This window comes from Anser brachyrhynchus (assembly GCF_964034855.1).
Source record: "Anser brachyrhynchus genome assembly, chromosome: 3".
NCBI classification, from domain to species: Eukaryota; Metazoa; Chordata; class Aves; order Anseriformes; family Anatidae; genus Anser; species Anser brachyrhynchus.
Genome location: NC_137696.1, coordinates 36,857,445 through 36,870,921, shown reverse-complemented (window position 1 = coordinate 36,870,921; position 13,477 = coordinate 36,857,445). Strand labels below are relative to the sequence as shown.

General features: G+C 38.6%; 1 protein-coding gene across 2 annotated transcripts in view; it reads left to right on the top strand.

Moving 5' to 3' along the window:
* The window catches only part of ZFAND3 (zinc finger AN1-type containing 3), a 135,950-nt gene extending 125,962 nt beyond the window's left edge, over positions 1-9,988 (top strand). For both annotated transcript variants that reach the window (XM_080586150.1, XM_080586151.1), the window contains exon 7: positions 6,253-9,988. In XM_080586150.1, the coding sequence (XP_080442276.1) occupies positions 6,253-6,407 (155 nt within the window). In that variant the 3' untranslated portion in view covers positions 6,408-9,988. The remainder of the gene's footprint in view (positions 1-6,252) is intronic.
* Positions 9,989-13,477: the final 3,489 nt, after the last annotated feature.

Sequence of the window (13,477 nt, the reverse complement as noted above, 5' to 3'; positions counted from 1 at the left end):
ATGAAGGATCGGGGAGAAGTGTTAGAATTAATGCAACACGTACAGTATGTTAGTATAGAGCCTTTCATTATTTAATCCAGTTCTTTATTAGAAGCTGTATCTTTCTGGCAGTTTCATTGGTCCAAACAAAATGATACACATACATTATTAAATCACTCAGTATTGTTTTCTATTTTAATTAAATTACTGGATACACTTTGGCTCTTAATTAAATCCTTAGCTTCTGGGATGAGCATATTAGCTCCAGTGGGCTTGGTGTACAGAGACTTCTAGAAGTATTAATACCAATCTATCTCTTTTGAAAAAGTCCAACCCTATACACAAGGCCCTGTTACGATGTCAGGATAGCTCTAGCATCCACCTGCCCTTTTTCAAGAGACACTTTTTTTCTTTTTTTTCTTTTTTTCTTAAGATTTCACATTACTCTCAAATTTATGTGTTCTGCCTAGGAAACAGATACTTGCATATGCTTGTATAGCCTATGGAAATAATATTATATGAGTACTACCATTTGCAATAGCGTTACCTCTTTATATCTCAGTTTTATTGGGTTTCTAGTCTTGGACACTGAGATGCCTTTTTGGCACAACTCTGCCTTCCTACTGCGTATCTCCCAACCTCCATGCTGTTCTTTGGGTTCATTCTCCCACATCCTACAGGATGTAACCTTGTGAACCTGGGAACGATAGGCAAGGTGTTGTGTTGCTTCAATATGTTCCTGGGCACACAAACTTGGCAGTCAGTGTTCCTTTTATGAATATAGTGGTGATATTAAGTCCTCCAGAATGTATTATTTTCAAGATCATGTGATTATTCAAAAAAGGAAATTCTTTACACCTACATAACATCTAACTTTTTAATGTTGTACAAAACTCTCCCCCGCTCCCTTAAGTTATTTGTGCAGTGGTGTTACCTGTCTGGTATTGCTGTTGGGGGCAAAACGTATGATTTGAAAATTGTCTTGTTAAATTAAACCGGTTTTTAGCTTCAGTGCTTTAACAACTGCATAAGTCTCTTGAAGAATAATAATTTGTATCAAGTTGAAAAAGAAAGATAGATTTCCCTCCCACCCTTTTTAAAATAGCTTTTTTGCTGGTATCACTTCCAACAAATTAAGCTATCCTTCCAGTTGGAAGGGATGGGGGAGATGCATAAACATTGTTTCGGGGATAATTACACTCTTTGGGGAAATGATGTCCAATTACCGTGAGCAGTGCTGCAGCAGCATGTATCACTGCATGAGCTAATCTTCTCTGTTGGTTAATCTGTGTGATTTTGCTGTTTTGTCTAATGTCCCGTAGATATGTTTACCTTTTAAAGATACGTTAGAATCTGTTCTTGCACTTTGTGTGGTACACAGACTTTATGTAGAAACCTGCATATAGGCTCACATGTGCTGTATTAGATGATACATCTTTAGCAGAGAATTTTTGCGGCACCCTCATCTCTTAAGGCTACAAGGTGCTTTTAAGTTCTGTTTGAAACTCTGTTGATTGGAATTTCAAATCAGCAAGAAAGGTAAAATTTCTTATGAAGCACATGAAGAAGTCAAAGCATACAGTGTACAATTCTGTACAGGAGTAAGTCTTTGCAATTATTGAAGCTACTTTTGAAGAATCTCTGTGTAGATCTACACAAGTTGTTTATTAAATAAAATTTGGAAATGGCCTAAGCTGCAAATTCTGGCGGTTTTGAGAGTTTGACGGGGGAATGAAAATTATAAATGCTGCCAGCATGCAGGTAAGGTGGTTTTAAAGTTTTAGTAGCTCTAGGGTTGTGTGGTAGTATTGACCTTCTTTTCCTTTACCTGCCAATGGGAGCTTCTTCGAACAAATTGGAAGGGGGGTTGGTATGGTATATAAGAGAGTCAGTGGATGCAGTGAAAGTAAATGTCTAGCTTGAACAATTAAGAAGATTGATAGTTGGTGGTAATCAGAGACTTCATCTTTTCATGCCAACAGTTATATTTTTGTATCTGAATGGCTTGGATTTTTCTAGAAATGCAGAAATGTACCTGTACATAAGCGGGTTTCAGTTTTCATCAGTAGATGGGTCTGCCATATTAAGTATATGACATGCTGTATGGAAAAGTCTAAATACGCTCTTTATTCTTACAACAGTATGGATGTACAGAATGTGAGGCAGTTATTAAAGGGTAATTGTGGGAGCACGCAACTACTACTTAGGTAATATACAGCAAGATCTTTCAAATAGGGACACTGTTAAATGTGTTTAAGCCACTTTGTAAATATGTACGCTTTGTAAATATTTAATAATCTTACTTGGCATTTCCACCACTTTTCAAAACATGCTCACAAACAAGAAATCAGTTTTCCTTTAGCAGCTTTCTGAATGTTTCATCTGTGAGATCAAGACCAGAATCTTGGTGGGGGTGGGAAGAATTTCCTTTCTATTATGTTGCTATTCAAGTAACAGGGATCATTAGATTTACCTGTATCTTCTGTAACAGTATAGTGTTCTCCAGTAGTGTGTTAGAAGAGACCAGGACATCATGCCTGGCCAAGTATCTCCACTAGAGTACTCCCACCATGTGCTGTGCCTCTCTGGTGGTTTGCAGTAGTCTGCTTAATGGGCATTTGTGCCATGCTCCAGAAAGTCTGACCACATTTTGTTGAGTTTACAAAGAGAAAAAATAAATTTAAAAAAATCAGGGAGCCTCCAGAATTACAATTTGGCTTTTGTGTTGTGGATTATCATGCGATTTTGTTTAATAATTTACTGATGCTTCATGTATTTTGCTGATATTTTAACAGTTTCCCACTTTCAGAATTTGAAGACAAAGTTATGAATTGAATTCAGGTTTCAGTTTAAATATTTTTCTTACCATCAATCCATATTCTAGTCTTGTCAGTGCTCTTGAATGTAAGAATGAGGAAAATGCAGTCTGTTTTTGGTATCACCCCTACCCAACAAACTAGGTTTGTTGTACTCTGTCAATCTTAGACTTCCTTTGACTGATGTTTTTTTGCATGTCCTATGCAAAAGACTCACCTACGTGGTTACAAATAAGGCAGAGCTGATATGCTCCTGGCTTTAGCCGTTGATGCTCTGGTGATGAAATGGAAGTGAATTTTTGATGATCGATCATGAAGTAGTTTCTGGGGTACCTAAAGCAACTTAAAGGTTTTGATGCACTAAATAATGTTTTTCTAAGATGTTTGCATTAGAGGACTGAGGTGTAGATGATTCATAGTCTACTTCTAGCATCAGAAAACAGTTGCAATGCTGTGAGATGTATTATTGCATTTACTAGATTGACATCTTCTGTGGTTGTAGTGGAAGTCTGGCATATTTTGGTTGATGACTACGGTAAACTAACTTTAGTTGGAAGATGGATTCCCTTTTCCAGTGCTCTTTTCCCTAGCAGAAAGTTATTTATTTTGCCTTTTAGCTATGGTGTGGTAAAAGAAGCATTTCTGCAATAAAATCCTTTAGGGGAAGCAACCCGTATTTGATATCTTCCAATAATGAACTTAACAGTAAATATACCACAAGAGCTCATTAATCTAACTCTCCTTTATAACCATAAAAAGCAGACTTCTCAGGACACAAAGTTTCATCTCTAAATCTGGATTGGTTTTAAGGATCAAAATAGAAGCAAATATATTGACCACCTGTCCCAGTGCACATAAGTAAATAATTTAACTGTTGTAAAAGCTGATGGTCCTGAGACTAGACAGGGCATTAGTGCACATGCAGACTGCAGAATGTCCACTGTGATGTCTAGACGAGAGAAGAAGCCAGGAATGAATAGAGCAGTTATAACTTAATTGAAGAAATCTGCTCAAAACTAATGAAACAATGTTCCAAATTAGTGTTATTCAACTAGCTACCATGTAGCAGTATTCAAATCCTCTAAATTCTAAATAAAACTTAATAAATAAATAAACAAACAAGTTCCAACCTTCAAAGTCACTTAGGCATTTGGAATAATGGGACTAAAGATCTGAAGTATGGTTTGGAAATGAGGCTTTAGAAGATCCCTATTGCTATTTTGAAAAGAATAAACTCCTTCATTAAGAACAGCTAATATATGCAAACCTGTCCTTAGTGATGTTGAAAATGCTTGGGTACTCTTTCATTTATTAGGTATTATCAGTTCTAGTTAGCTATTCATATTTAAATAGATACATGAATAGCAGGTTTAGATCATTTAGTTGCTGCAATTAGAAATACTTTTCCCTCAGACTGTAAATTAGCAGGATCAAAAATGAAAATCGTCTGTCATTCTTTGGGCAGTTATTGAAATTCTGTTCAGGAATAAGGAAATATTTGATGATCAGAAGAAATAAATAGCGTGTTTTATCTAGAATGAATATAGTATACGGTACAGCTTTTCCTGTATGAAAACAGGTACTCTAAGAAGAACTGAAACGTGTTTGATAAAGGTATGACAAAGTAGAGAATAGATAATATTTTCTTGGGGGAAGCAGAGTAGAAAGAAACATCTTGAAGCTACTATGGTCTAAAAAAGGCCAGGAGGCTTTGTAGAAGGTGAGGAGATGGTGCAGCTGAGACATTGTGTTCAAAAGTGATAAATCATATTCTAAATGTATTTCCTTATTAGATTTGTTGAACTTGTCAAAAGGGTCTTACTGAAGCTGTGCAGGGGGCTGTGTATATATTTGGTATCTCCTTTAAATCACACTAAATAGTATTTCTGCGTGTGCTTGTTAGCCAAGTGGAGAGGATCTGTAAAAAAAAAATAAATAAATAATCAGGATTTGAAACCAGTCTTTACCTATTGGGGACTGAAATGACTTCAGCCCAATCCTTATCTGCAGGATTTCTTGCATCTGCTTCTGTCACATCCATTGCAGATAAGGTGATGGACTTAATTGATTCTTGAGCTGATCCAGTCAGGTGTTGATGTGTTGTTGTGCCTACAGTGGACACTGGTTCAGTAATTTGAAATCTTATTTCAAAAATAATGAAGGGAAGCCTTCAGTCCTTGCTCTCTGTAGGAGAGAATTGAGTGAAAATGCCTATTCAGCATTGAAACCATAGTCTGAGGACATTTTCATTTTGACAATCAAACCTTGAATTTCTGGCACCTCACAGAAGATATTCATCACATTTCAGTGTGGTATGACCAGATTGAGATTGAAGTAGAGGCAATGATGACAAGGAGAGAGTGTTATCTCAATTCAGTCTGCGTCACATCTGTATTCCTGAACTTGCACGTACCGATACAGAAAACTTGTCTTTTTTGCTTTGTTTCTAGAACTGGGTTTCAAAATCAGATAATAGGCGTGTATTTTTGTAGCTGGTGCTATTGAAACAAAGAGCAAAGCTGAATCAATTTTTTCTTCAGTTGTTTTTTTAACATAATTCTGTGTGTGATACTTTTGTGTCCTTTTCCATTTTCATAACAATGGCATTAACATAAAGGTAACCTGTTGTTCTCTCATACAATTGATGTTTTGTAGTTCAGGAGCTTGAAATATTTTACATACACATGTATACAACACGCACGGCTATATGCATATACTCTCAATCATTCATTCATTTTTATTCTTTTCCATCCCTCAAATGTCATCACTTTGTGGCTTTAATGTCTTTTGAGCATTCAAGGAGAGGCAGTAATGTAAAGCATTCAGTGGGAAGCAGTGTGATGCTCTTTGCACCCATTATTCAGGAAAACTATTGCAGCACAGGCAATAGCATACCTCATTTCAAGTACAGTGGACTACATAAACCCTCTGGCTGTGTAACTCTTCTCACTACTTTATCATCCTAATACTACTTATCACATTCATCTTAGAGGTAAGGAATTTGAGACAATTTCTGTACTGTTCTGAAGTCAAAAAGCTGATTTTCTTTGTAGACTAGAAGGAGGTGGCTGCTGGAGATGACCTCCTGGCAACACTGATTAGCTTTAGACAGAGAGACAGTAAGCTACATCTTTTCAGCTACAGAGCAAGATGTTGTGGCATGATGTGTCCCAGTGTCCAATGTCTGAGGACTTCCTCTTAAATGTAAGAGGATGGCAAAAAAACCACTAGTGTGACTTGGGCTTTGAATTGTGTTGATAAATATGCAAGAAAATGCAGTAAATAATCAGATATTTATTAATGCCATGTCAGGAAAGTAAGTAAAAACTTGATTTTTGAGAACCGAGTGATCCCTCGGTAGGCAATATCTCCCTTCTGATTCAGGTAAGATTCTGCCACTTTCTTCAAGTCCTTAACTTTGCTTTTTTTTTTTTTCCCCTCTCCCTTTCCACGGTAGGTTATGTGTTCTGTATGTTACATCGCCTGCCTGAACAACATGACTGCACATTTGACCACATGGGACGTGGGCGTGAGGAAGCCATTATGAAAATGGTGAAACTGGATCGGAAAGTAGGAAGATCTTGCCAACGCATCGGCGAAGGATGTTCCTGAGTGCAAGACTGCAACCAAATGCTGTTCTCTTAGTTCACTAATGTTAGCCTTATTTAGGACAAAGTCAGCCAGACACCTTGTACTAGGCAAGTTTCAGACTACAGCCAATCAGTTTCCTTTCTTTAGCCAACCGTCCTGGTACTGTAGTTTAGGGGATGATGGTGGTTGAAATTGATTTCTGGCTGGTTACTAAGGTGCCTGCTAGCCACCGTATAAAATTAAAACATGAAGAAATATTATTTTTTGAGCATGGCTAGTGGATTTAAACAAAACAAGAAAAATCCAAAGGCTTCTGTTATTGCTGGAGTCACTGTAAAAGCCTTATGCTGGAAACATTCCAGCTGCAGAGTTAAAACAAATAGTTGTGTAGAAGCTGGTGTAAAAGTTTGCTATGCACATGGCTTTCAGACAAACTGTTTAATGTGCAGCCTTTCACCTCTTCACTTCTAGTTAATCCTGAGGAGGTGAAATACTACTAAGAGCAGCAACTGCAGCTGCTTAAGCCCAGAAGACCTGACTGGTCACTCGTGCCTTCATCGCGTGTGGCTTTTGAGTTAGGCAGTGTCACCAGCATCAGGGATTCTGTTGGGGTAGGAATCTTTCTGGTTCTTCCCAGGAAGCCAAAAAGAAAGGGGGACAGAGATTCTTATGAAAAATTTTTATATCTATCTTACTATAAGGAACCTATCAGGGTTTTTTTGTTTTTTGTTTTTTGTTTTTTTTTCTTCTCGGTTAAATTATGATCTCACTTTAAAGCCAACTCCATCCCAGAGCAGTAAATGGTGCATACATTTTACATGGCATCCACAGAGATTCTAAGAGTCGTGTGAAGATTGCACATACATTGAGCAGTGCAGCCATTCCCACCGGCCGAAACCTGATTGGCTCTCGTTTGCCTTTTGCTAAGTGCAGGTATCTGATAATTGATCAAATAAGGCTAATTCACAGCACAGTAGCCATGGCTGGATTCTACAGACTGACTTTCTGTAGCTAGACTTATATATTGGGGAAAAAAAAAAAGGACATTTTGTAGCAAACGGAATTCAGTAACAGTATTGGGGAACAACCGGTGAAACACCCTGTATCAGATTGAGTTTGTATTCCTCGCTTCCAGAGTGTCAATGAGATAATCAAATGGGCTTCGTCAGCCCTGTTTCTATGCAGCTGAACGCTCTCATGAAAATCTCTGCCCGCATCTATTGCAAAGCAAGTATAGCAAGTGAACGTGAAAAGCATTACGTGGAGTAGGATGTTTTGGCTCTGTTTAGACCTATGGTTCTGTATTACGGTATGTCGCATTGAGCTGAGCTGAACTGAATTGCACCGGTCTCGTCAGTTTGTGAACAAAAAAGCAAAAATAATATTCAGCATGTCTCCTGCCGCACACAGGGTTTATGCAAGTAAAAAGGATTTGTACTCATGTGGCCCAGCTAAATCCCGAGTGAATTTCCCAGTCCATTGGTAAGGTATTAACAATCAGGTAAATGTGTAAGAAAATCTGAGGGAGGAAAAGATTTTGTCTCATCTTGAATACTGGGCAGACAGAAGACATCAGAGAGGTGCAGTAACGTGTCACTTGAAAAACCCCAGTGTTTTGGGAGAAGGTTTGTATGAGTCATCCTCCATTCTACTTGTCACAGGTAACTAACTGCTTATCGGCCAAATCATTGTTACACTGGTAGAAGCATTTAACAAGGAGAACTAATTCCAAAAACAACAACGAACAACAACAACAGCAAACCACATCTCCACACACACATTCAGCATCTGACTGTATTAGCATAAATTAACCACGAATCAGAAGTGTCCCATCACTATAAAACACAAGCTATCCAAAAGGCAAGAGTTTTTTTTTTATTATTATTATTATTATTGTTATTATTCAAGAATATGAAACCAGCAGCAAAATCTTCTCTAATGTGCTGCATTTTCAGGAAATGGTCCTGGTGAAAGGGACTGTCCAAGGATATTATTTACATTGCCGTGAAGAATTTATAAAAGCATGGATTTCAGCTGCTGCTGTGAAACGCACTTTCTTTTCCTACAAAACCCTATTCATAACATTTGATGGGCATTCTGATTGATACACGAGACTTTTCTGCATTAATACTGAAGATGCTTTTTTGTTCCTCCTTAATATTCTCTTTAAACTTGTTGCAAGTGCACAGATGGTTTCAAGGTGGCTCTTGTGAGAACACTACTTAAAAATTCATGTGAATTATGGACAATGTTCACTTTAAACAAACAAGTTGGGGACGGGGTTGTTCCTTTGCAGTATCTGTTCTGTGAAGTTTGTTAAACGTAAAGAAAGCTTAAGTTCTTGTATCTTAAAAGAAGATCTTATTTAACCCTTTTGTGTTCTAGATTTACTTACACATGTAGCCTAGAGCTCAGTTTTAGTTTAACATTGTGAAAATATTAAAAGAATCTTGTAACTTTATTCTTTTTCCTCCTGCTAAAAAAATTAAACCAATCAGATTAAAGTTTGAATTCCTTTCTGCCTATTCCAACAGGTCTTGCTATTTTGCACCATTTCTGCTGTAAGGTCATGTAATAAATATGAATGGGGAAAATGCCAACGTTAGGCCAGTGACTTAGAGCTGAATTTACAGTTGGTGGAAGGTGAACAGGATTTTCTGCCAGATTGAAACGGGAGAATGGTGTTTTTGCTGTGTTCAAGTTTATTGATTTATTTTGTAAGCAAATCTGGCTAAATCTACTGTAGCTTGAGTATTGGTCAGCTTAAGCGTGAGGTTAGATAGAGCAATCAAATGAACAAGTTGTTCTTGCTCTTATCAAGTCAAATCTATACAGTGCACTGTATGATTGACATGGAAGTGCTAAAACATCCTACATGTTCTTTCATATATTTTGGCAACTTCTGCACCTATAGTAGCTGTATTCCAAATTATAGTGGGCTGTATTCACAATGGGTAACTAGAGGAGTAGTGACAGTTTCTTAATCATTTAGAAGCTAGACACTCAAAGGTAATAAACAATAATGTATTAAAGAGAGAACAGCAAGGTGATTATTTAAAACTTTTTAAATTGTTTGGAACTGAAATCCTTCCTCATTCATGGGACATGTACACCCCTTATTTCCTCCCAAATTAATATGGTACTTTCAATTTTAAATCTGTATGTGATTCTTGAACAACATGGCTGGGCGATAGAAAAGGTAAGTTACGTAAGACAGCTCTGCCTTTTTTGTCAAGTTCCAAACCTGTAGCTGGCTGCAAGCCAAGGCTTTGAGGAAAAGTAAGAATTGTCCATCAAGGTTGCTACACCGGAGTCTGTCCTTGATTGCACCTGATTTCTGTTTTGAAGCAGTTCAATGTCTTGAATGAGAGATGATGTAACTGTGAAATGCGAGAACACGAGCTCCTCTGCAGTAATGCACAGGCAACACCCTGATGGAGACCTGGTGCAATTATAGCAGTCCCAGAGTAACATTAACTGCTTTTTATCTACTTCATGGAATGTGATTAATAGGTTCAAACCGTGAATTTTGCATGACTTCCTTCTTTTGGAACATCTGTAATCCACTGGCCTCTTGAATACAGTATCCTGTTTATATTTAACTTTGTGCTCATTGTGTTGTTCGGTTCATGCCGCAATCGATGCAGTTCCTTCTGTGACTGTGCTACAGCTTGTGTATAAATCTCTGAAGGGTAAAAGCACGTTTTTTTAATCTTACACTGATTCTTTCAGTACAGAGACTCACCAAGGAAGAAAACTGATATTAATGGTGTCACTAAAAATACAGGTCTTATAACAGCTTTAAAAAAATGCATCAGTGGAATAATCGGCAGCACCCATGCTCATAGCGATGCATACACAGTTAAGTGCCTAGACAAATGAATTGACATTTTCTTTGTCGTAGTGTAGTTACTGCAATTGTCAGTCATCAGTGGAACAGCAAAGAGAAAGCCTAATTGAAGTAATTCCTTAATGTCACAATGAGATTGCAGCCAATTTGTGCTGGAAATAATTTTGTATGCTCCTGGGTACTTTTAAACCTAGAAAACAAATGGAAATGTTTTAGACAATGCTACTTAAAAATCTGTATCTATTGGCACCAGATGTTTATTTCATCACTCAAATACCTGGTTCTAATTCTGCTCACAAAATAAAAGTAATGTAAGCATTGAGCAGTGGTTCAACACGAAAGCTGATGTGGCAGGAGCTGCTGTATAAGGATACAGTTTTAGTGCAACCAGGTCACAACCTTACAGGTGAGTGAGAGTGTGCGTCTGTTTGCATTTTATTGCAAAGGACCACACTGGAAAAAGAGTGTGTAGATTAAAATTCTCAAAAATATTCACAGTGCATGTTTTACATGCTGAACTTGTGCAACAATGGGTTTTATATCTCACTCTATTAGCAGCTTTTCCAGGAAAGCAAACATTAATGATGCTGGAAAGAGCCACTCTTAAATAACAGTGCTCAAAGACAGCAGTTACAAGGATATATTTTTCTGTCTCTCCTACTCTTTATTCACTTTTCACTGAGGCGTTCAGCATGTGCAGCTGGTCATTTGGAAGTAGTCGTGCTTGAACGTTGCTCTTTCTGGATTCTCGGCACTCACCACAGAAAAGAAAGCATCAGCTTTGGTCCTTTTGCAAGCCCCTGTGCAGTACTTCAAACAGATTGAAATCTGGATGATTGGTTGTAAAAGTGGTGAAGTACACGAGGAGGTTACCACAGTGACCGGCTATTTTTTCTCCACTACGTTTCAGTTAATTGATGTGACTGACGTGTTAGGCCATTAGGTGTCTTCAAACCATCCTTTGAAGGGGGGCAGGACACAACCACAGCTCACACCCTAGTTCTGTTTTATTGCTCACATCCACTTTCCTGTAAACTCTGTGTGCCTCACCTGCCAGTCTGAAGTTGAGTCGGGAGGAAGGAAAGCACAAAAAAAGGAGGCAGAGGCTGCTAAGTGACCGGTGCTTACTGATCGCGTCCACCTGCCTCTTCAAGTCAGCTCAGATCATAAAATGGCAAAGAGACAAATAATGAATTGCCAAACCCTACCGACGTTCTTGAGTTGGTACTGCAGTATATACTGTTTTGCTTTCTCTTTGTGAATATACCATGTTAGAGTTCGACTCAATTCCACAACATATGTTATATGCAAAGAAATGAAACAGAACTGTCATAATTAGAAAACATTTTTGATGGATTATTTAGAAAAACTATGGATTTTGCTACAGGACCTTCCTATTTTGCAATACGCTGCTATATTCTGTGAAAGAAGACAAGCAGAACTTTGTAAGACTAACAGTAAACAATTTCAATACGCGCTTCTGAAGCATTCAGAAAAGATTACTGAAATAACAAGCATTTTTTAAAAATGACTGCATCCTCTAACAAGGGTTTTTGTTCTGCAGCTAGTAGCATGTGTTGAGGGCAAGGGTTTAACCAAAAGCAGAAGGTTCCTTCTGCTAGGGTCATGCAAAGCTAACCACATGCAATCGGATGCTGTGCGTTAATAGCTTGTGGCACAGTGCAGTGACTGTAAGTAATGAGAATAAAGTTATAGAGACCTACTCTTGTCTGTTGGCTCTCCCTTTAAGCAAGAGGACAAAAGCTGGTGCCCACTTGGTGCCCAAGCTGGTTTCTTGGTTGCTCAGTCCATTTTATTCTCTTCTGAGTTGCAGATGCCTCCTTCCTTCTCTCTTCCAACTCTGCTCAGGGAGGATGGGAGACCACAGTCTAACTAGAGTACTAAGTACTTCAACGATTAAAAAGAAAAAAAAATGACATCTCTGAAAGTGAAGTGTTGAAGAGAAGTCATCCTCTGTATCTGAGATGCAGCACCAGAAGGACATCTCTTCCGGGTGCTCAGAACACTTGACAATGTTCTTTTTTTATTTCTCTTAATGTCAGGGTCTGTTTGAAGTAAAGTAGCAATTCTTTAAAAAAGAGGAAAAAAAAAGTATAGCATTGTATCATCTTTTGAAAGGAAGTTCTGCGTGATCAGCACTTCTGCATTAAGAAAACCAACTGAGAGATTCATTGTTAACTCCTGAAGTGCTTGGGCTCAGCTCTACTTTTCAAAGAAGCAAAGACAAGTTCATTCTTAACTGCAGCAATAGCTTGGCTTTTAATTATATTTTTTTTTCTTCTGTAGCATTTAAATTATATGACACTTACTTTACGTTCCCAGAAGCTGGCAGTAGATCTGTTTCTGGAGACCTGCTAGGACATACTGCAGTCAGCAGCAGCATGAGCTGAAGACTATGAGCTCCAGGAATAAGCTAAATTTTAAGTTAGCCTCTGTTGGCTGGCACCACTCGTCTTGTCTACATTAATGTTTTAAAATGATGGCTAGCTAAAAATGTTTTAAATAAGCTGCCTTGTACCAATGTTGCACGAGTCACGCTCGTTTGGATAGTCTGCCCCATGCACAACAGCTCGAGGTGTCCCCTTCGTTCTGTCTGCACGCAGTTCCCTCTTCATTACCCTCCATGTCTAAACAGATTAAAGTACTCATCAGTGAAGCAGCAACTAGTTACAAATTCTACAGTTGTCTTCGAGTCACACTGCTTACCCATTGTTTTCTCTTTCTGACTGTTTGGCCTCAGGTCTTGCCAAGAGTCATAGCTCCAAGCAGGTATTTCCATGCACCAATGGCAAGTCAAATTATGTTTCTGGGCTTAAACACCCATGCACGTATAATCAGTCCTTCTGGGGCAACATAGCAGGTCCAAGTGTCTGAATTTGTCTGTGTAGTAGTAGCTGGCGGTTCAGCATTACCAATTACTGTAGCCTCAGCCCTGGAAGCACCGTTACGCTCATTTGCAGTGCCATTAAAAATCCACCAACCCCAAACAGCTGAAAAGGCTGAGGGCATGGCAAGAGCTGCAGAAGTGAGCACGCTGCTGGGTTGCAGGCATTACTCAGTGGTTTGTCTCGTGCTGTTCCTGGCACTAGGGGCACAGGCTGCTGTGACGGGGGGGGCGTAGAGGGTGGGTGTAGGAAGGTTGTGAATGTGCACATGTAGGTATAGGATCAGACCGGTGCTGCTGACCTTATTCCAGCTGCTAAATTACAGCCACACTTCG